At 34.0% G+C, this 24,862-nt stretch overlaps 1 protein-coding gene across 1 annotated transcript in view; it reads right to left on the minus strand.

The window, feature by feature from the left end:
• Window positions 1-5,753: 5,753 nt before the first annotated feature.
• TMEM196 (transmembrane protein 196) overlaps window positions 5,754-24,862 on the minus strand; it is a gene marked incomplete at both ends in the record, with an annotated part of 53,572 nt that continues 34,463 nt past the window's right edge. Inside the window, 3 exons of the mRNA XM_084230590.1 lie at window positions 5,754-5,813; window positions 9,675-9,929; window positions 16,651-16,707. Coding sequence (XP_084086716.1) covers window positions 5,754-5,813; window positions 9,675-9,929; window positions 16,651-16,707 — 372 coding nt within the window. The remainder of the gene's footprint in view (window positions 5,814-9,674; window positions 9,930-16,650; window positions 16,708-24,862) is intronic.

The following is a 24,862-nucleotide window of genomic DNA, read 5'->3' on the forward strand; positions in this document are numbered from 1 at the left end:
CAGGAGGGAAGTAAAAGTCTCAGTTTCAAATACAGGATCAGAAACTGAAGTCACAGTGGTGTCACAGAATTAGAAGTTTGATCTGAAATCAGAAGCAACAGAACAAGTAAATGGAAATGTTCCTATGGGGTAGAGTTGTGCTTTATTTCATGAACCTAGGTGTATATATATTTGATGCATATATATGTTACACGATTTGGTTGAATGACTTTAAGATTCAGGGGTACAGCCATAATGACCTCATTTTCATGTAAAATATAGATGTCTTTTACTTTTCCCTTATTTCATATTTGATAAATATTAATAGAGGAATATTGTTCACATTTGTAGGCAGTGTAATGTTAATAGCATTTGATATATAATTATATTTCACTGGCTGCATCATCATCTTTTTTGCTGGTAAACAGCAATAGGTTTATATCACAACCATTTACTGTATTCTGCTTTGGAAACTGGACATTCTTTCCAGCAGTTTGTTTTATTACAGAGGACATAGAGCCTTTATTTTTCTGTTATTTTACCTTTTCCCTTCCTCAGAGCTTGATTTAAAAGTACTGCTATACTTACAAGACAAAAAAAAAAAAAAAGAACAACCAAAAATGTGAAGTACTGATCTCAAGATTTTGGGGCAAAGTAATGAGGGCAGTGGAAATCCAGACGACTATCTAAATAGGAGCCTTACTAGCATACATATATATGAATAAGGGTGAGTGTTGCTTCATGCCTTGGCTGATTTATTTGAGGGACAAGGTGAGGGACTGTGTTGCCTGGGAGACTGGCCCACAAAGGGATCTGTAGCTTTTCTTTCCTGGGCAATGACTGTGTAGAGCCCAAGGAATTTCATTTAGCCATCCCTCAAAATGATGTGGAATGTTTTAGAAACTCAGTGAGTAGGTAGGGACCAATATCCAGACTGACAAATAACAAAGGACTGTCATGAATCCCCACCCCTTGTGATTAACAAAAGGTTTGATGCAAATTGGACGATGTTTTAGGTTTTTCTGTGAAACTTTAGTTATTGTAACTTTAGTTACAATTGTAACTTTATTGTGTAACTTTAGTTCTTATAATTTTTAGGGCCATAATATAATTTGGCTTTGGGGAAAGGGCTTAGACTGTTTTGTGCTGCTGTTGATTTAGATCCTTTGGTGTTAATAGGAAAAACAAAACAAAATAATAGTCCCTAATTGATGTGAAGGGAAGGTAAGATGTATCCTAATCCTTCAAGATTTCCAATTAAATGAAGGTTATCTGCCTATAATTAATTGATGTAGATAATATTAGAATATAAAAAAATTAGATCCAGAACTCGACCTTTATCAATATATTTGTATTTTGGGAAATATATTCCTAGTGAAGACTCATCTTCAGTAAATAGTTTTCATGGCAAAAGTAGTAAAAAAAAATGTCCTTCTGTATAATTTTACTAGGCACCCACATTTCCAGCAATTTCTGAATTGGTTTCCTCTGCTATGAATACGTGACAACCTGTGATTTATGGATTTGAAATAATTAAATTTCTTGGCTGTCATACACTTAGAGTAAGAAATATTACATATGTTTCCAGAAAATGATTTAAAGAAGAAAGAGTAAAGTGATGCCAAGTTCTGAAACTTTATTTGGAAATCGTTTCTAACCAAATGGCACTTAAGCTGCTCACTCTAAGTTTCTGGAACACATTTGCTAAATAATCTTTGAAAATGCAGTTTTGGACATAAGATTTCTGAACAAGCCACTTTTGCACAAAGTCACTAAAAAAATGTAAAGTAACACATTGACGTTCTTACCTTGTCAAGCACGGAAATGCAGGATTATTCATAGTATGGCAGGTAGTAGGTGGGGCAAATTTCTTCAAACATAGGAATTATACAACATTCAGTCAACCTATCAAACATAAAATATTCAGTGATTCAGCAGTCTCTCTATGAACAAAATTTTTAAAATATGAAATCTCTAAAGCAATTTCTCAATTTTATTATAGGTTCAGCCTATTCTATACATTTGCTAGTGCTGTTTAGGCCTTAAATTTTACTGGCCCATAAACTTCAAATTCCATGGAGTGTTTAACCAAATCTTTTAGAGTGATCTATGATAATGAAAATTGGGTGGTTGTGGAAGAACCGATGTAAGAACTGAGGGTTAGTAAACAGTTCTGCATATGCTTGTGACTAGTACCATTTAATGAGATTTTCTGAGAGCATGGAAATACTTTGTAACTACTGTCCATAAGTGACCATTCAGTAGATTATAGCTTGTTCAACTGAGAAAGTGAATATTTGATTTTAGTTAATTGGTATTTGAATTAAATAATCATGTGGTTAGGATAGTGGCTACTGTATCAGTAATACAGGTAGGCCTTACAACAGTCAGTTTATGATCCTGAGCATTAGCATCGCATTAGCATCGCTTATGCTACAGTACAGGCGTTAATGCTGGCTGCTTTGGATCATGTACAAGGATTGTCCTCAGTGGTGCTAAATTAGGGACAATTCTTTCCTACCAAAGAGGTGAAAATTTGTCAGGGCATTTTTGGTCATTGCAATGACAGTTACCCACATGGTATTTAGTGGATAGGAATAAGGGATACTTAATGACCTGAAATTCTCCTCAATGAATTATTGTCTACCCCAATGCCAGCAGCAGCCAATTCACAAGCCCAAATAGGACAGCAGAGTTCTCTAAATATCATGGTTTCATTTGTGAGATCATCTGCAATTTCAGTATACTGAGAGTGAATTAGATCTCCTATGATCCACATTTTATTTCCTCCTGTCCCCTCAGAGACTTCACTCAATTTATTCTCATTTTGTGCTGTATCTGCAAACATTCCCTTTTTATATTTGAGCATATTCTAATCTTTCCTATTGCTAATAATGCTTTTTAAAGTCATGCTCTCTTCCTCCAAAGAACAGTCCATTCTCTGCTGATCTCAAAACAGCACTTTCATTCTTTTAGCTATCAAGGGGGAGCTATTTTCTGTATCATAATGAAAATAAAGTCCACACCATATGTAAGTTCAAAACACCATTTTATTACATAGGCATAGCAGTAGTCACCACCCCATGTTCCAATCTGAAAAATCATATGTATGTGTGTACACACACAAACACACATATTTAAAAACCTCCAAGCAAAGTCCCCTTTTACTCTTTTATGCTTACAATAACTAAGCCTTTTTGTAGCTAGTCTTGATAGCATACCACCAAACTAGTTTCACATTTTTTTTTCCTAATTTAGTATCACATTATTTTTCCCCAAGGTAGGCTTGTACTAAAACTGTAGTCACTTCAAATATTCTAGTCCATAGTTCAATGCATTGTGAAAATAAAAATTCAAGTACTTTAACAATGTCTTCATAACTTCCCCTACTTATCTCGAAAAGAATAACTACACATCCCAAATAAATCACTCTAACAATTGAGTCCAGAAAACATTAAGTGAAAATAATTACATTGAAAGATACACCTATATTTGGTTAAATATACTGTAAACTATTTTGGATAATTGTGACAACTGCATTTCTTCTTAACTCTATGTCAAAGCAGTGATATGCCTACTTTTGTCCTTTAATGTATGATTTCATAAATTATTTCAAAAGGCATTAAAACATCTTACTGATATATTAAACTCCGGATTATACAAACATGTCTACAAAGAAATACCACCTAAAATTAGAATTGGTGGTTATTCTTTCAGTACAAAGCTATGTCCTTAAATAATTCAGTAAAACCATATACACACAAAATATTTGCATTATATAGTTTAGGTTTTCAATGACAAAGATCATGACTGCTTGTGGTTTCAAATGTTCAGTGATGATATTGATTCATTATTTGATGCTGCATTTTTGGACAATTTCTGCAATCTATTAGTTAACGAAGTTATCCTAGTAAGTTAGGAGACTTCAAAAACTACATAAAACAACCACAGTCCAGTTATTATTTGAATATATACAGCCAGAATTTTCTTATGAGCTGATTTAAATATGGTAGGTGATGATCATGTTGCTCCAAAATTAAAAGCCCTTCAGATTCCATTCACTGGAGTTATCGTTTCTTTGTTAGCACAGTTAAAATGCACATTTTGCTTCTAAATTATAACATTTTCATACTAGATAATAAAGGTTTTAATTTACCTATGGTTCAAATAAATAACTCAACAATGACATGAAAAATGAAGCTTGGGGGAAACAAAGTATACAAGAGAGTCATATATATTTTTAAATATTAGAGTTCTTTATCTGGTGCCAAAGGTTATATTCTCATAAATATTTTCAAGACTATGCTATTTTCTTCCTTGTATGTATTGTCATAGGTTGCTATTTTAATATTCCATTGTGGAAAAGAAGGATTGAATCTAGCTATGTAAATGTAATCCTACCTTTTTAATTCCCTCTACAGACAACTCTTTTAGGTTCTTTGGATATATGTATTCTTAAAAATGGTTTGTCTGCATTGTTTCATATAAATTGTAAAACAAAACAAAAAATCTAAATTAAATTAGATCAGTTAATTCATCTTTTGTATATATGTTGACCTGTCCTTTTATATTACTTAATTGGACTGCAAAATATTTGAAATATGAATAGCATGAGTAATCAAAGTCATTAGGTCTATATTTATAAAGTGGAAGTATGTGATTTAATGTTTATAAATTGGTATTAATTATTATTACATAAATACCATAATCATAGTAAAATATAATCAAATAGGTAAATTATCTTTATACTATACTACTCATATCATTCAACTCCATAAATATCAGCCACAATGACATTTACACACAACAGACATAATAAAAATAATAAAAATGAACAGATTTAGTGAAAATCAAATACGTGATTTTAAGGGCGTAGAAAAGTTTTGAACATTTCACTGCTTTTCCATCTCTGTGGAAAGGTTCTTGGCAACCCCCCAGAGCATCACAGGTTTTTTCCTACCTATTTACATTCATGAATTCTATAAATAGATGCTGTATATATTTACTATATTTACAGTATTATATAGACACACACACACACACACACGTACTTGATGTTATTCTTTAGCTAATTCATGAACATGCAGGTCAATCTTCACAGTATGATCAAAACAAGTTTATTTCCCATAAATGATATTCATTTACAAGTTTTCACTCTTGTGCAAAAATGCAAAAATATCATACAGATTAGTATTGTCTGTCTCTAAAAAATGTCTTTTTAATGCTTTAGTTTTTTATTGTTTACAAATAAATTATGAAATAGAGTTCATTCACAAATTGAAAATAATTACAATATTTTTATAACAAGGCATTGCTGAGGTGCTGGATTGTGGCATTCTTGAAGCCATCGTCTTTCAAAACAAAGACATTAATAAGTATTGTTATTTTCTGATAGTCTTACTTTCAAATGACTTATATGAAATATGTCATTACAAATCTGACACTCATACTAATCAAATAGTTTTTGCCTAGAATGTGAGTCTTTCTCTCTTCCATGCCTCTTTCTTTTTTTGAAACATCTTCATTCGAACAATCTAGAAAGCCTACTGAAATTACTGTGCTAGAACATTTCTGGAAAGTTTTTCACCCATTCCCATTTGAAAAAAAAAGCTGAAGAAATAAGTGAGGCAAACTTGCAGACGAATAATTTTAGTGTGTGCACAGGAGAGAGAGAACAGCAAATGCAAGAACTTTTTAAAATTTTTCTCCTAGTCCTTTGGTATTTTCTTGCCTCATGAAAATCCTATAAAGTGTTCGATTCTTTAAAACATTCATTATATTCTTCCATTAAATATCAATTGTGGTCCTCCATTGCTCATGTTGTCTGTCATTTCCTGTTAGAAAAATAACATTAATTAATTAAAATTCACATTTAGAGAAAGACATTGATTTAATTGTTAATGGGTTTGTAAAATAGAAGAAGAAATGGTTTTCAAACCATAGAAAAACTTGCTAAATTTGGGGGAAGGACAAAGATTGATATTGTCGTTGCATTTGAGGAAATGAAATTTCATGGCATCTTGGAGCATATGAAAACGCTGAAGTGACAGACTTAGGCTAAAGTCTGCAACCCACAAAAACAGTTTAATCTCTCCCAGTACCCTGAGTTACCCTTTCGTTTCTCAACTCTACTTAGAAAAGACCTCACCTAGAAAGAAAAAGATGGTTATATGCCCAAGTTTTTCCATTTGTCTGCTCTTTTGAGCATGTTAACAGAAGGCCAGGAGACTCTAGGGGTTACCTTTTTTGTATAGAAAACAGAGTGGGCTTCTTGCTGAAAACCATAAAAGGCCCACAAGGGAACATTACTCCTTTGTAACTATGAATCACCCATAAATCACAGAAGGAAAGATTGTTTTTCATTACACTGTCACTTTTACAGTACAAAAAAAAAAAAAAAAAACAAACAGTAAGACTTCTTAACATGTTCTCTTTAAGAGATGAATTATTAACAAGGTAATAAGGAAAACTATATGGGAAGGCAATGAAAATTTAGACACATAGAATGAACTAACACACAAGTTCCATTTGCAATAATAGAAAATATCTTAAGAAAAATTTAGATGTTCGAATTCATGTGTTTCATTAAACATTAAGCTCTTTCCTATATAATAAAAGGTAACGAGTAGTTAGGCCCATTCACATTTACATGTATCCATTTAGTGTAGTCATAATATTTAGGCAAAACTGTTTAAAAATAAATGACAACATCTTTTCAACTTGAACAAGCCTATTTGCAAAAGAATGGTAAAAATAATTCAAATGAAAATTAATTTCTCAATTATTTCGTGTATCAGTTTAGATTACTATTTATTTGGGTGAACTAAAAATTTAAGAGTAACATTAATACTTTTTACAAACTTTTTTAAATATTTATTTTTCAAAAAGGTATTCATGCCTCATTTTTAATCTCTTCTAACATTCAATATAAGACATGAAATAAAATAAAGCTTTTTGTCTTGAGTGGCTTTCAAAGTTACTTAGGAGGAGCACTAAGAAACTTGAAGATAGAAATTGTCCTAACTTTTGAAATCAGCTCATAAAAACTTCTTTGTCTTTTAGAAAATGGGGTGAAGTTTCTTCAAAGAAAATTTTGGCAAAGGAGACAATACCTTTGGAGACATTTTCTCCTTTCACATTAAGATCTGTCTCTCAGGCAAAGTGCTTTGGTTCCTCTAGGCCTTTGGGGGTTGGTTGTCTTACACATGGGTTTCCATTATGTCTTCCCCAGGAAGGTAAGGAGCACACCCCGAAAAGTGGCAAAACACAAACCCCTTCAGAGTAAAGCCTCCGTCAGGAAGTAGAGAAAATCCTGGAGTACCAGCAGCCTGCCTTTATGGTCTGGTGATACATATAGCCCAGTCTGATAAGAGACTGACTGTGTTAGAGATGTATGTGGTAAAAGTAGGCCTGGAAATATGGGGGTCATTGGTCTGAGGTGAAGTTTACAGATAAGAAACTTGATTTGAGGCTTCATTTCAGAACTTATGGTTGGTGGCAAGATAAATAGATAAGATTCTTCCAAAATGATACTTAACAGCATTTATTTATACCTCTTCTTCTATTACCCCCCCTATAACAAAGAAACAGTTGTGTAAGGAAATCATAGAAATAAGATTCTTAAGTATCTTTTCTCCTCCTAAAATAATTGCGAGACTTACTGGGAAAATTCCACTTTTAAAATTTAACAAAGTAAAGAATTTTCTTAATGAAAACTAATCTAATACATAGTCTTTGACCCTAATATGGAAACATATTAGTGATAAAATCACCTATGAGAAACAACAGCAAAAATTAGTTTTCTAAAGTATGAGTATCTTTAGTTTACTTGCAAATAGGCATGTTTAATTAAATAGGAAGATTACATTCTAAATTGCAAGAGGAACAAATGTGACTATTTGCAAATGGATATACTTTCTGCATTGGGACATAGTATCTATATGTCTTCCTCTATTTCCAATTATATTATTTAACCGAAGCAAAAATGGAAATTATCATTTTTAGCAATCTAAAATATGGGTTATAAATTTGAAAGGTAGTGCATCAGATAATTTTATAAGAAAAAGTTTTCATACATAATATTTTACTGTATTAATGTCAAATTTAGGTTGTCTTCTCATGCAATTTTGACATGAGGGAGATACACAGTCTGTCTTTGTCAGGCACATCTATTATTAAAAATAAAACTCTGGTGTGTGAATGATGGTATTGAGTCAGAATCATGAGGTAGCAGAGAATAAAGGAGTTGTGAATCATCCAAGCAGAAATGTGTTTGGATGGTTATAGGCAGGCTGAATATTTTAAATACTCAGCCAACTTTCAAGCTGCAAGACTCTGCCATGTAGGTCCATGTCAGGTCCTCAAAGTAGCTCTCATGGAAACAATACTTTGAGGAACAACATCACAGCATCAGTCCAGACTGAACTGCTGACATCATGGCTTGCTAGAAGCAGCAGCTCTTCCTGCAGACATTACAACATGGTAACTCCCTAGAAATCAGCGTACCTTGTAGGTAACTCTGGTGTCGGGGGCACCACCGGGCAGCTGGGCAAGTCGGTAATTTCAATAGCCCTCAATCTCTAATATAAATATAACAATCATACAATAAATATTGCAAAAACATATACATAAAAAAATGAAATCACACTAGCATAAAAATAGAGCATGAAGGAGCCACTATCTAAATATATGATCGCCTGTATTTATTTAATAATCGATTTGTTTAAATTACCTAGCCTGCTATTTAAACTATTCTTTTTTGGAGGACATACATAGGGCTCTTTAAAACTGTCTTATTGGAACAAATTAAGTGTATTTCCTCTCCTTATTTTAATGTATAAATTGTATATGAAATGGAAATAAATAAAACTACAAAATAATTTTTTAGGTAACATAAATATGCAGTAGTAACTCTTATACTCTTTCTTGTTTTCTGTAGGTACACAGTTTCATCTCCATGATAGGAAGTAAAATATGATGCAGACATTATTTTAGTTTATTTTACAGAATTTTCTACTTTTCCTTAATTAATCCAGTAGCAGAAACTGAATTAAGGAATGTGGAAAATGTAATAGAAACAGACAGTTCATTATACTGCTTGTCCTCTTAGGTAATAAATGTAACTTCCTGTTTGAATGGGTTTCATGAAACAATTACGCAAGGAATATTTTTTAAAATACAGGCAAAATTACCAAGTATGCATAAAGTTTAGATAAGAATTAAGCAAAGCTTTATGTGGATTGTAATAACTGCACTGATAGTCAAGGCTTTTTGTTGCCTTATTAAAAGATCCCTTTATGCTTGAAAATCTAATTTACATAATCAAATGCATCTACTTACAATGACAAGGGGTGCACTAGAAAGAGGAATTCATCCAGTTTCTAAAACTGGCATTATTGAGTGGAGAGTGAATTTAGTTTACATGTTTTTCCTCAGTATAATACATAAAAATGCGTATTTATAAGGCACTCAATAGTTTATGAAATTCTATTTTAGGATCTATGTTTTCATATAGAGAGGTTGACAAATGATGTTGCAAATTGGTGGAACCAGAATTACTGAGGAAAAATAATTTAAAAATTTCAATTCTCAGTCCAATGGGCTAAATTTTTATAAAATCCAGTTCCTTAACTTCGCATCTGAAGCTGCAAGTTGACTGCAGTGATAACAGTGAGAAGAAAAGGCACAAAACTCACTTTCTCGGCCATTTCATGAGAGTGATGCAGGGAATGCTCCCTTTCTGAAAACATCCTCCTCTGTTCATAGCTGGCTAGTCGGCACGTGAGCCATGAAGACAGCGTGCAGCCCCCGATGCCGATGCACGCGAGCGACATGGAGGCCAGATGCAGAGGATAGAGAGATGACGTCTTCTTTGTCACTGCCCGGAGGAATTGAAAATTCAGGATGCCCCCAATGAGTCCACAGATGCAGCAGGCAGAAAAGAGGATCATCTGATATGGAATAGAAAGGGGGTGGTAAAGTTGATGAAGCAAAACTGACCTGAACATAGAGCACTGTCCTGCACCTCGAGGATGGCTGACTAATCATAAAGCAAAGGTGCTTTTGGTGCTACCTAGAGGAACGGAACTATCTTTTCATCAGTGCCTGTGCAATGTCACGGGCATGTGTCCTCTCAACGGAGAGGACGCAGACCACAGTGTTTCAGGAATTAATAGCTCACTATATACTTATAAAAACTCAGATAAGAAAAAGCAGCTTTCTAGGTAGATTCAGATTGAAATAATATTTTCTTTTTTTATTTTTATTTTTTTAAAGATTCATTCATTTATGCATACAAGAACTGGGGAACAGGCCAGAGATGCGGGAGGTGAGAAGACTCATCAGAGACAGACTGGGGAACAGAACAGGTAGAGTGACTGAAATACACTGCTGAGGGGAGCAGCAGGGAAGTCAGGAGAGGTCTGCTGCACCATGTGGGCAGCTCCCCATCTGGTGATCGAACTCATGCTGCAGTGGCTGCAGACAGCCTCACAGTTTGTGTCTCAACCCCTTGCCCCACCAGGGAGGCCTTGAAATAATATTTTAAAAATACCTGTTCTAAGAAGTTAGACAGCATCTCAATTAACCCACCCAGAAACCCTCTGTGAAAGATAGTAATACACATTTTAGAAAATGAATGGTGAGTAGACAACATTCAAATTTAGAGACGGAGTTCAGATTTTCTGACTTAAATCTTGTTTTATTATGTCACTCCCTCCAAAACATCTCAAAATCTTCTACTTGAATTACCATTAATTCTACCTATACTATTTAGTGATATAACCTTAGGGAATTTAGTTAATTCCTTTTTCCATAATTTATATCTCATTTTTTGTGTCTCCACATGTAGGTTAGAGACTCTCAGTTAGTTGGAGTTATAGCTTACAAATGTTTTGTGACTTTTTGTTACTAATGAAGACTGCACAATAGAAGTTCCAAAAATACTATTTGAATGGTTGTTTTGGAGAAACATATGATGTCACTTTGCTTTTGATCTTATGTGATCCAGGTTTCTTTTAATAGAGCTAGAAAAGAAATAGAGACAAGCATTTTTATGCAAATTTAAATATCACAGAATCTCTGACAGACCCCCAAGCATAGTGCCTTCTGTACAATACCTGTATTTGTGAATATTTAACAAATGTATTTGAATAGTCCAATTGTTTTCATTTTCTTTGGTTTTTATATCTAGTCTAAATTATGAGTTTTAATGAAAATTTATAGTGTGATAGTAACTTAATTATCCGACCTTATTTCTGTCCTTTCCTGGAACTGTCTCTATTCCTGTCATCTATCTAGCCCATCAATACAGGTTGTACATTCCCACGTCAATGACATTTTTTTATTTTCTGGAAATAGTTTTGCTTTTTCTTAGACTGCTCCTACATGGAAGGACCATATCAAGTCTTAACTTCCTCAGAAAACCTTTCCGGACTTTACAGATCTCCTCCTTTGGCATAATTCCACAGAGTAAACAATTATATAACTTGTTAGTGTTTAATTTTACATTATAAGGTATTGTTTGCTATTTGAAATGAGTTGAATTTAGCAAGCACTTATTAACCTCTAACATCTGGTAGTCCCTTCTGAAGCAGCAACTGGCATTACAAAAAATAAACAGCTTGTAGTATTTTCCTTGAGAATGTTGCAATTCACATGAGAGAAGACTCAAAGTTTCACATGACATGACAAGTGTTAAGAAAGAGGAATGATGACCAGTCTATATTCCCACCAACAGTACACCAGGTTTCCTTTTTTCCCAACCCTCACCAACACATGTTTTGGGTTTCTTGTTTTTCTTTCTTTCTTTTCTTTCTTTCTTTTCTTTCTTTCTTTTCTTTCTTTCTTTTCTTCCTTCCTTCCTTCCTTCCTTCCTTCCTTCCTTCCTTCCTTCCTTCCTTCCTTCCTTCCATCCTTCCTTCCTTCCTTTCTTTTTCTTCCTTTTTCTTCCTTTCTTCCTTTCTTTCTTTTGTTTTTGATATGGGCTAGTCGCAGGAGTGTGAGGTGGTATCACATTGTGGTTTTGATTTGCATTTCTCTAATGATAATTGACGATGAACATGTTTTCATGTGCCTGTTAGCTATTCTGCGTGACTTTTAGGGGAAGTGTCTATTTATCTCTTCTGCCCATATTTTGATCTGGTTGTATGTTTTCTTTTCGTTGATTTACATGAGTTCTTTGCAAATCTCAGATGTTAACCCTTTGTTAGGTTTATAAAATGTAAATGTAAAATGTGAAAATGTTTTCTCCAATTCACTAGGTTGTCTTTAATTTTTTTTTTTAAAGATTTATTTATTTATTTATTTATACAAGCACTGGTACAGTCAGAAGCGCGGGAGGGTGAGAGAATTCACCAGAGCCCGAGTGGAGAACAGAACAGGCAGACTGACGAAATACACTGCTGAGGGGAGAAGCCTGTGGCAGGAGAGGTCTGCGTGCCATGTGGGACCTTCGCCAGAGGCCAGGGATTGAACTGGCGCATTAGAGGCTGCAGGCAGCTTCCCAGCCCAGCGCTCAACTGCTGCGCCACCAGGGGAGGCCCGGTTGTCTTTAAATTTTAATGATAATTTCTTCCACTGTGAAGAAGCTTTTTAGTTTGATGGTTAGTCTCATTGGTTTATTTTTGCTTTTATTTTCCTTGCTTTTAGAGTCAAATCCCCAAGACATCATGGAAGTCAATATTATGATGTGTTTTGCCTCTGTTTTCTTCTATATATTTTGTGGTCTCAGGTCTTAAATCCATTTGAGTTAATTTTTGTGTATCATGTGAGAAAGTGGTCTAGTTTCATTCTTTAGCTTGTGACTTTCCGGTTTTCTACACCATTTGTTAAAGAGACTTTCATTTCTCCACTGTATATTCTTGGCTATTTTGTTGTAAAGTTAATTGTTCATATAAGTATGGATTCATTTTTGGACTCTCAATTCCAACCCATTGGTCTATGTGTCTATTTTTATTCTGATACCATATTGTTTTGACAACAATAGCTTTGCATTACTGTTTGAAACCTGGGAGTGTGATACCTTTGTTCTTTTTTTTGGTCAGTATTGCTTTGGCTATTTGGGGCCTTTTATGATTCCATATAAATTTCAGCAATGTTTGCTATATTTCTGTGAAGAATGAAATCGAAACTTTTATAGGGATTGCATTTAATTTGTATATTGCTTTGGGTAAGATCCCTTGAAACTGTAAGGCAATTTCTCAAAATGTTAAAAGTAGATCTAACATATGATCTAAAAATTACACTTTTAGGTCTAGCTAAAAAATGCAAAAATGCTAATTTGAAGGGATACATGTACTCCTTTGTTCATTGCAGTTCAATTTATATAATCAAAACATGGAGAAATCTAAGTGCTCAAGGACAGATGAGTAGATTATGAATATGAGGTATATTTACATAATGGAATATTACTCAGCTATAAAAACAAAGCTAAAATCTTGCCGTTTGCAACCACAAGGATGGAACAGAGTGTATTACACTAATCAAAATAAGTTAGAGAAAGACAAACACCAGATAATTTCAGTCATGTGTAACAAAAAGAAACAACATGAAGGAACACACAAAATTAAAGCAAAAAAAACCTCTATGTCTACCTGCACAACAGAGGATATAAAAAGCGGAAGGTAGGGTTTTGGAGCAAATTGTGGTGGGGATCCACTGCAGTGGGATGGAAGATTATGGGTGCCTTAGTGGTAGGCACTGTGTGATAACATAAGTCTGAAGAGGTAGGAACCTATGTCCCTAAAACATATGCAGTGTTTTAAAACAATGTTACCTCAATAAAAATGATACAATTAAAAGGGGAGAGAGATGGGTTGTGCTCAGAGAAAAGAGGAGGGAAATTTAGCTCAATCAAGGAATTCAGAGGATTTCCTAAACATGAAATCTCAGCTACATGTATGTAGGGTAAGGCCATACATGTCTGAAACAGAATAATGGCATAGCATATGGCCAAAAACCTACAGGTAGCTCATTTGTTTCTCCAACTTAATTTGACATTCTTTATAGTGTTTAACTTAGTACTTGTGACCAAGACTGAAAACCCAGTGATGGATAAAGTATAATCTTTTTAGAGTTAATTAAATATGATACTGAAAATTGATTGTCCAATATTTCAACCATATCACAAAGTGGGAACTTATAGCTCCCAATTTCAAGTTGAATCAACCAGTTACATTCCATTTTAAAGTATGGACTGATGACATGAAGGTTAGCAGGAATATATTTTGGTGTTTACTCATTCTCGGAAAATATTGAAAGATATTATATCTAGCCCTCAGATAATGAATTACTGTTAATTAAGGAAATAAGTGACAGAACTAATTTGCAATTACAGGAAAACCTCTATCTCTCCTAATGTTATTTTCATTAAGTCTTTAAAGGCATGGCATTTCATTAATATATATGGATAGAACCTTCCAATGTAAGGACTTAAATCTTAAAATCTATATCCAAGTTATGACCATGTACTATTTTCAAATTTCATAAGACTGAAGTTCTCGGTTCCAGAGACACTTGGAACCTAGAATTTTACACAAATTGAATAAAGGGTAGAGGAAGCTCGGGTAGCATAGAAGGATAAAGTGGGTGATAGTTTCAAAAGTTCAGATCTTAATATTTCTCTCTTTCATGTCTTATAAAATAATTAGAAAAAATTACTAGCATTTAAAAAAATATATATTCCTTCTTTTCCCTTCCCGTTGGTTCCCTCTGCTGTGGAATAAATTTGTGTGTCCCTCCAAAATTCAGATGCTGACATGTCATCCTTTATATCACAATATGTGAGGTGGGATTTCTGTGGGATAATTAGTTCATAAGGGTGGAATGGTTCACTTATAAAAGAGACCCTAGAGAGAGAGCCAGATTTCTCTTCTCACTTTTGCCATGTAAGGACAGACCCAGATTTTAGAAACCCAAAGGAGAGCTCCCTACCAGAACCCCCCTATGCTGGTACCCTGATCTGGGACCTCCAGATCTTCGAGAAATAAACTTATGGTTTTTTTTGTTTGTTTGTTTTTAAAGATTTATTTATTTATTTATAGAAGAACCAGGGTACAGGCCAGATGTGTGGCATGGAGAGAGGATTCACCAGAGACAGAGCGGGGAACAGAACAGGCAGACTGACAAAATACACTGTTGAGGGGAGCAGCAGGTAAGACAGGAGAGGTCTGCTTTGCCATGTGGGACCCTCTCGGGCCGGCCGGGATCCAACCGACGCTGAAGAGGCTGTGGACAGCTTCACAGTGCTGCCCTCAACCATCTGTGCCACCAGGGGAGGCCCAAGTTATGTTGTTTATAAGTCACTCAACCTATGGTACTTTGCTGTAGTAGTCCAAACTGACTAGACCTTTCCTCTCCCTTCCCTCCCTCTCTTCTATTCTCTCTCCCATACTTTCGTCTCCCTCCAGCTTGGCCTCTACCTCTCAAATTGTAAGTAATTGTTAATGCAGATCCATAAAGTCTTGGCAGAAGAAAGAAAGAATGAAGGCCTTGTTTAAAGAGTGATGGATTATAGATACAAATTACAAGCCTCCAAATGTTTTTTTTTTATCTGAAGGTTAAAAAAAATTTTTTTTTTTTTTATCTTTATTTTTTTTTTTTTTTTTTTTATAAATTTTATTGTTATATTCCCCATACAATTGCAGCCCCCCATTCTGACCCCAATCCCTCCCCTCCCGCCCCCGCCCCCCTAAAAGTGTCTCTGGTTCATAGTTTTTTGTTGATTTTGATTTTCACTTAAATTTTTAATTATATCTCACATTTATAAAACACTGGGTGCTTCATCCTTTTTGCACAATAGTCTCATAGAAAAAGATGTAATTAGAATAAGGAGTTAAACAAAAATAACTGGAATACACCCCATTCTCTGCCCTCAGATAACTGAACTTGCCTTGGAATATTCTTTTTAGGTTCAAAGATCATTGTAGGCTTTATCGGTAGTATTAATTTTGCCAAATTATAAAGGTCTATGATATTTCCTATAGTATTCAATGAAATAAGTCACACTTCTTGTTTTTTTCCAAATCCTTAAGTAAAATTATGGAAGGCAGTGGGGAATCCATACTTCAGTATGCATAGGTTCTCCTGCCAATAGCAGAATTAAATGGAAGCATTCCATACCCCCCAAAACCAGGACAGTGCCCTAAAACATCTGTAAACACTTACATTTGCATTCACTGTGATAAAATTAAATTGAATTTAAAAATTGGGAATTAACTGTAACTATAACAACACAGCTGTTTTGCTTCTCTGCAAAATTAACTTCACAGTAAAACAAAGCTAGTAATCCTTAGACCCAGTTCCATATTTAAACAGTTAAATTTCCCATGAACTTAAGTTATCTCTTTTTCAGCTTACTGAAGGATTTATGTGAGTGACTGGTAGTCTGTAAATTAGGAAAGCAGGGACTCCCCTCCACAGCAGTCATTAAGGGTCACATATTCATGTATTTAAAGATTATATCAAAGCTTTTCTTTTTCCATTTTGCCATAGTTTTTAATAATCTTGTTGGTTTTCTTTGAAGGTAAAAAAGGCAGGATTTACTTTTCAGTCTTCTTTTTGGGCTGAATGAGTAACACTCAGCATATGAATGTTGGCTAGTAATCTTTTCCATTTTTAAGTTCTTACATTTCAAACACTTTAATACACAATACAAACAAGGCAGAAACTTACGACAAGTCCAGATTTTTTTTTGGCGCACAATATTCCACATATGCCACAAAGAAGAAACTGAAAAGAAAAAGAAGAACAATTATTTCATATCCAAAGATAAGAGAACCCCTAGTTTTTAATTTACAGTTCACTCATGACACTTGCTCTGGGAAGCTCAGAAATTTTACTATCCTATCAAAAGTTGGAAAGGAAAATATCTCCTTCTAGAATAGGAAGGGATAAAAATTCAAACGCTAAATCTATATATTCAAGGTTAATATAAATAATTATGTACTAAATAGAAAATAGAATCAAGTTTTACCACCAGGCAAAACTATGAACTAAATGAATTTAGAGTGTTGGTCATCCTGTTTACATTTCTTGTCTTCTTATTCCTTCTTACTTTCTCAGGGAAAAAAGTGGTACAATGCATTCATTCATAAGAAGCAATTAGGTATCAATTGGCTTAATACCAGCAGGGAATCTATCACCAATAGATCTATCACCAACATCTCCAGCAGGGAGATGTTTTTCTACAGAGACATTCTTTTACCTTTCAAACTATGTCAGATAAAATAGCTACCTCCTCATCCTACTGATAATAATGCCCTTGCGGATATATCAGAAGAACAAGGGAATGGTTATCGATGGCATGTCATTTCTTACATATAAACACACTGATGACATAATTACTTCGCAAAAGCAGCTGCAAAGCATTATTTACCAACAACACAGTAGTAGACATTTTGGTTATCAGAAAAGAGTAAACTGTTTAATTTGGATGGAAACACAGGGCCATTTGAATGCACATTTGTACATACTTTTAGGTGAGGTAAACCATACACATAAAATAATACACTCATTAATAAGTCCATAAAGGGTTATCATATTTGTAAAGAAAATTTTGCATGTGACTAAACCTATTGCCCTTAGATTTTTCCCTAAAATAACATAAATGATTTTAACTGAGTATTTCACATGTGGATAGAATTTTAATAATACACATCCAAAATATTCTAAGGATTATCTGAAATAACATGTTTGTGAGCAGCATCAGCAAAATTTGATTTAAAAAGTGTGTAAGGGAAGTTTTCCTTCCCAAAGAAACATTTTATATCAGGGATCAAAATGATTATAAGGCCAGCAATGATGTAGCAAGACAGTTAGATCAGAGAGCACAAGGATATAAAATAATTTGGTATATACTATAACTGACCTTTGAAATTAATGGAGAGAGGTTCAGGATCATTTACTCAATAAATGAAATAAGAGCAATTTGCTAACCTTCCAAAACATCAGATATTAGAAGAGCTATTAAACTCTTTGAATATTGGAATGTATAAAAATTTATAAATGTGGCAGCAGAAAAGATGAAGTCAAATATTTATGCAATTTTGGAGGAGTGGGAAGGATTTTCTAAACATAGTGCCAAAGTCATAGACAAAAATGGAAAGTACTTATAAATATTAATACATAGCATTATAATTTTGATAGCCAAAAATATACTAACACTCAAAATATCAAAATAGCAAAATGCATCATTTTGCTCAAAGGCAAAAAATAAAATGGGATTATATTCAGAAAGCATATGACAAAGGGTTAACATACTATATAAATAGTTATAAAAAGATGTTTTAAATACCATAAAACCATGACACCATAGAAACTCAAGCTTTTATAGATCTTGAATATTTGCCTGATTTTCAGAAAGCTAATAAACTTTTTCTAAGTGACCATTTCTCAACTCCCATCTGTGTCCTAGGTCTAGATGATCTTGTACCAGATCTGATCTCATCTTACACTGTTCAGGCTGTGCTCAAGCAATTTCAGTTTGGACCAGTTCTGCACCTCTCACTGCTTCCAAGCTTCAGATCAAAGGCTCCGCCTGTCCTTTTCCTGGTTTCACGGACTAACCCAATATTCACCCTGAAAGTCCATTCACCCAGAACTCATTCTTGAAATAATTTGAACACAGTGTAGTTTTGTGTTCCTTGGGCCTCCTTTGAAATCTATAAACATTGTCATTAGTTATTTACAGCAAAGCCCAAAGGGATCTTAGGAGCATAAGCAGAGTTCTCCATTCCAGTCATTTCATTAGAACATTTAGATGGCAATGAAATTGCTACTTCCTGCTATCCCACTTCCCTGAGACTAAGCTACGAAATGGGAGCTCAGGGATTAGGAGAGGAAAGGTAGAAAAGAAGGGGAATCAAACGATATTTTTCAACTCTATCAGGCATGGAGAGTTAAATGCTATTTGATAGTTACTTCTATTAAAGTAGCCAAAATCCACATTCCTTAGAGGAAGCCTGTAATCTGAGGAAAAAATAGACACATGTAATGCTAATTATATAAAATCATTGAATTTTTGAGGAGGCTCTAAGAGACCTGGACTCAAGTTTAGAGAGTTTACAGAGAAGAGAAAAAGAGGCACAAAAAGAAATAGATAATTTTTTACTCCAATGACTATCTTTACTCCAGGTTGTAACACTGGAATTCATTAAAAAATGAACAAATTCACCCCTTGCAGCTTAAACAATGCAACTAGAGGTCCAGAGAGGTTTAGTGACCTGTTCAGGGTTACACAGGGAGGTCACAAGTCACATATATAAACTAAGACTTTAAGTTTCTCAGTTAATTTACTTCTGTTAATATAAATGAAATGCACTTAAAAAGGATTTTTCAGTGATAGTGTGGTGCGCATTATACTAGCAAATCCAGCCAGAAGTGCTCAATGAATACTTGATGCTTGCAATTGTTTTCTTTGCTCTTTCCCTTGTTGTTAATTTTTGTTGTAATAAAAATAATTTTAAGTTTATCCAATGACATTACAGTCTAAAATTAAGCTTACCTTATTATAGAAGGGAAATTGTTACAGTATTTCAAAATACTTTCTTTTCTCAATATAACTTTATCCAGGATGCAACAAAGCCCTCACCCACTTACGGAAATTATGTAAACCAAATTTTGGAAATTATGGAAAATATAGACAAGACAATTTAGTTTTAAAAAAGCAAAAATGATGAGTGAGTATACTACTTAACATGAGAAAATATGACTATATCTGAGAAGATCGACTGTTAAATGTTTAGAGACAGCAAAAGTTATTTGCCTTGCTCTTACTATGAAGCAATATAAATGTAGTGATCTAATGATATGGCAACACGTGCAACTGTATAATAAAATTAGTTAGTCTTGCAAGTGGAATTTATTTGATTCCAATTCCAATTAAATTCAATAGATAACTAAGGTTTTGATTCACTATAGGAGGAAGTAGAGCTGTTGTGGAAATAGTATTCTATATTTTGAGGGGATTTTCTTAATAAAAGGTCCATAAAACATTTGGTTGTTTTTTTTGTTTTTGTTTTTGTTTTGTTTTTTGTTTGCTTTTTTTTTTTTTTAGGATGTAGAAAGCCAGGAAGATTGCATCCACACCTTAACAATAAAACAACAGATAAACTGTAGAAAGATAAATTCTCTGGAGACCATTTAAGAGCTGAGGTTCCAAGGCAGTGAAATAACAATTCTAAGGGAGAAGACCCCTCCAGGGAAAGTCTGAACATACAAACTATGTCACCTGTTGCAGAACATGGGTGAGAGACACTTGCCATACACATAGGTGGATGTATGGGGGAGCAAGCAAAGCTCTGCTTCTTCCTTAAGACCTCTCTTTTATAAAATAAATATTTTAAGTCCCTGTCAAGTGGATTGGCAGAACCTGTCATTTCCAGAGAATAAGCAAATATGAATTATTATTATAATAGGAAGGAAAAAATCTTTTATACAGAGGGAAGGGCAAAAATTCATTTTGCGCCTAATAGCCTAGGGCTGAACTAAATGGCAATCATCACCACAGACGGAGAGGTAGGAACCTTCTGCTTAGAAGACCAACCTCAGCTAGGAGGCCAAGTTTGGTTGTCTCAGGGAGGAAGGTACAGATTACTGAGAATTCACAGCCTCTGAGGTCAGATGCACAGGGCTTTTCTAAGCTGAGATTGGATAGAATGACATAGAAACATCTACTCTACCTCTGTCTACCTGTTACCATGAACCTAACAAGCAGTAGGAACAAGTGAAAGCATTCTAGACCTAGTAAAATAGTGGTGATGGAGACCCCTCTGTGGTGGAGGAAAGCAGAGGTAACAGAAATTTCAAGGTGGGGCATTAAAATTGAAAAATGTTGAGGCAACCCGAGCCCACCACTACTGGAATTTGAGGACTAAGGTGCATCAAGACAATTGTCACACTAGTAAAATTCGGTTGCTCAATGTGATTCTATTTCTCATACTAAGAGTCTAAAACAAGATATTAAGATAAAATAATTTAAAATTCTGGAAAGAGTCTTTTGAACTTTGAGCTATTGCATCCAGCTAATTCAAGCAAGAAACTACAGAACGACACATTCATTTGGGCACAGGCACCACAGCAGCCTGAATTATGGCCCTCTGAAGATATCCATGCCGTAATTCCCAGAACCCATGAATGTTACCCTATATTGCAAAAAAAGGCTTTGTGAATGTGATTAAGGATCTTGAGACAGGAAAATTATAGCTAACTTCCTAGATAGGCCCTAAGTACAATTGCAGGATCTTTTTAAAAAGGGAGACATGAGAGTCAGAAGAGACAGAAGGTAATATGATGATATAGGAGTCAGACAGAAGGACACTGGATAGGCTACACTGGGAGTTTTGAAGATGGAGAAGAGTCATCAGGCAAAGGATGTAAGTTGTCTCTGCCAACTGGACAGGGTAGGGAAATTGAATTCTCCCCTGAAAGCTCCAGAAGGAATGCAGCTCTGCAGACCCATTTTGTACTTCTGGTTGCCATAACTATGAAAGGATAAATATCTGTTGTGGTAAATTGTTCCAGAAACTGCAGAGAACTAATATAGTTTCCAAAGTGTTATTTCACAAGATTGTCTTAAAGAATTCTTAGAAGCTGTACTTCAGGAAAGCAAAGGAATGTAAGAGTAAAAAAACAAATCAAACGAAACTGCATATCTATTAAATAAATTATTGATTAGAAAATCTTTATCTGTTTGAATGAATATCCCAGATGATTTTGGCATGAGAGATGGTGAGTTAGGGGATAGGAGATGGAATTAAAGTGTGGAATGTTTCTTGCATCATTGAGCAGAACAATAGAGGACTTAACTAGATCTAGATATTGACAGAAAAGTAAAATCTTAAATTTGTGCATTAAAATATAGAAGATTAGGGGAAAAAATACAACAAAGACTGAACTGATGAACTGACAAATGCTAGGAAAGTTTGAAAAAATAAAGTGAAAATACAAAATAAATTGGTATAATTTCAATAATATAAACATGAATGCATTCAATTTTCCTAATAAGATGGAAAATAGAGGGGAAGTGATTTTTTGCTAGGTGAGGAAGAAAAGGGACTTGTTAAAATTGCCTTCAAACAAGTGAAAACCTTTTCTTTTCTTACTGATTTTCTCTCTTTTTCTTTCTCTCTCAGCTCTGACCTAAATGCTAGTTAATGAGTTCCTTATTAGTATTTCTTTCTGTCCAAGAAAGTTTATTTTGGGAAAGGACTAAGAGTAAAAAAGGCTTTTGTAGAATTTCTCAGTTTATGTAATACTAAATTGTGGAGCCTGTGTTATAAAGGAAACAGATAAAAGGAATGGTTCCATCAGCCAGCCAGGCGAATAAACAAGTGTCCGGCAGATGAAATTATGAGAAAGATCGTGGGTCAATATTGTTTTAAGACAGTTTATTATAATACTTTCCCACATATTTAACCACCTCAAATGAAATACTTTTCATTGAAATTCACTAGTCATTACAGAAGATATACCAGAAAACAGAAATAGGACTGGTTTTCACCGCCCCCTCAAGATAATGAGATGAATCATAAGTTATTCTTATTACTCTGATAACCTGTAATGATTTATATGGTTTCATCATAATGGGTTGCTTTAAAATGTATAGAAAGGTTATCAGGAAACACACAGATACATTTTAAATGCTGACAATTGGTTTGAAAGAAATTTAGCTCTGGTTAAATAGTGTTTCTCCTTGCACCTAGACTAAAAGTTTGATGATTGCTTTGCTATCACCAGATCTGTAATTTTTAACTCAAATCATCTGTTAAAGACTGATAACTGGAGTCTCTAATAGGATTATTTTGTAGTTTAGCACACAAAATGTTAGTGCTGCTAATGCAGCTCCCATTTTCCTGACACTGTGCTGACATGATTGAAATTTGCTTGGATGAAACGTTGGCTAGACTCCTAAGATGCCCTCTGTCATGGACTTTGGGGTCCATTTCCCTAGGAATTCTGGCATGTAAAACAGGGATCAAGTTGTAAGACTTGCCCAGAGGCAGTGATTCTCAAATCTGGCTACATATTAGCTTTTCAAATTCCTGATTCCTTGATCAATTAGGACTCAGAATCTCCCAGGGTGGGGTTCAGGCATCAATATTAAATTCTCCCAGGCGATTCCAATGTGCTGCCAAGATCCAAAACCACTACTCTAAGAATCCTGTACAGAGTATTTGCCAGCATTTTACCAGCTCTGATCTACTCACTTTCAAGTGCTCTATTGAAGCATCAATATTCCCCTTAATTACTCTTAGTGAGATATGAACAAACATGAGGACAAACAAAGTGTTTTTCCAAGGACAAACACAAAGTCTTTGTAGGATAAAGAGAGTATGTGACCTGTTTGGTATCTAATGAAGTAGAAGTAGAATTCATTATTTCATCATCTTTTAACTTATTCTACATCATGCTTTTTTCATTGCTAATGCACTTAGTCTTCTCTAAATTGTCTCCATTTTTAATGGTTTGTTTTAGTTAATAAATCAGAATTGAGTGTGATACACTATTATCTGGAAGAATCTGACTAATTTATAGTTGGGAATCAAGAAAATAGGCAAAACCACTTATACAAATAAATATCATTGTAAAAAATATTAGAAAGAAATAGATTGAAATAAAAATATCAACTGTGAAAAAAATCAACTGGATTAAAACTTGGACAAAAAATCTGAAAAAGATATGACCAAAGATCTATAGAGTACAAATAAACATATGAACAGATACTCACATGGATAGAAAAGTTTAACAATGGAATAAAATCATAAAATTTAGAAATACAAAACACATATTAAGTTTAATAATAATGAGAAGATACCTATCAAAAGAGTATTTCATGAATGGTATTTGGACAGTGTGTATCCATCTGGGGGAAAAATGAAATTAGATCTATACTTTATATCATGTAACAGGGTAATATTGCTATGAACCATTTAAATTTTAAAATAAACCATAAAAATGCTACAAGAAAAAGTACTTATTTTATAGTTTTGGAGTTTCAAAGACCTTTCAACTATAATTAAAATTCCAAGAAATACAAAGAGACTGATTTATTAAAAAACTACAACCAAGAAAAGAGACAAAAGAATTCCTGCGTAACACAAAATTATCATAAGGAAGTTCAAAATGGCAAATCAGGGAAAATATTTGCTTTTCATAAACAAAAGACTAATCTCCCCAAGTAAATGAGAAATCAGTACAGAAAATACTAATAATCCAATAGGATAAAAAGACAAAGAATATGGATACATACTTCCTGAAATGCAAATAACTGCTATACATGAACATGCTCAACCTCATCTATAATGAGAGAAATGCAATTTCAAACCAAATTAGTTATTTTTTCACCTATCAAAATGGCAGTAATCCCAGAATTTAATACATTTGAGAATCTTGGAAAAGACATGGGAAAGCAGATCTTTAGTTCTTGTGAGAAGATAAATTGTAACACTACTACTGAAAGTAATTTGGCAACAATTATCAAAAATTTATATACAAATATATATATATATTCCTGCATTTGAGAATTTATCCAATAGATATAGCCACAAGCACACAAAATGATCTGTGTTAAATTATTTATTTTAACATTGTTAGTAGCAATATGAGGAGCAAACATGAGTCACTGGAGAACTGATTAAATTCAGCAGCATTCTCTGCACCTATTTAAAAAAAGTGAGAAAGTTCTCTATACACGGATATAGAAAGTTCTCCAACATATAGGGTTAAGTGAAAAAAATCAACTATGAAACTCTTCTGCAAAAAGGCAAAATATATTTAATAATCTACATATATATTTGATCTTATATGTATAAAGTAATCATGGAAAAACAAATAATCTACATACATATTTGATCTTATATGTATAAAGTAATCATGGAAAAACAAG

This window comes from Talpa europaea (assembly GCF_964194135.1).
Source record: "Talpa europaea genome assembly, chromosome: 3".
Taxonomy (NCBI): Eukaryota; Metazoa; Chordata; class Mammalia; order Eulipotyphla; family Talpidae; genus Talpa; species Talpa europaea.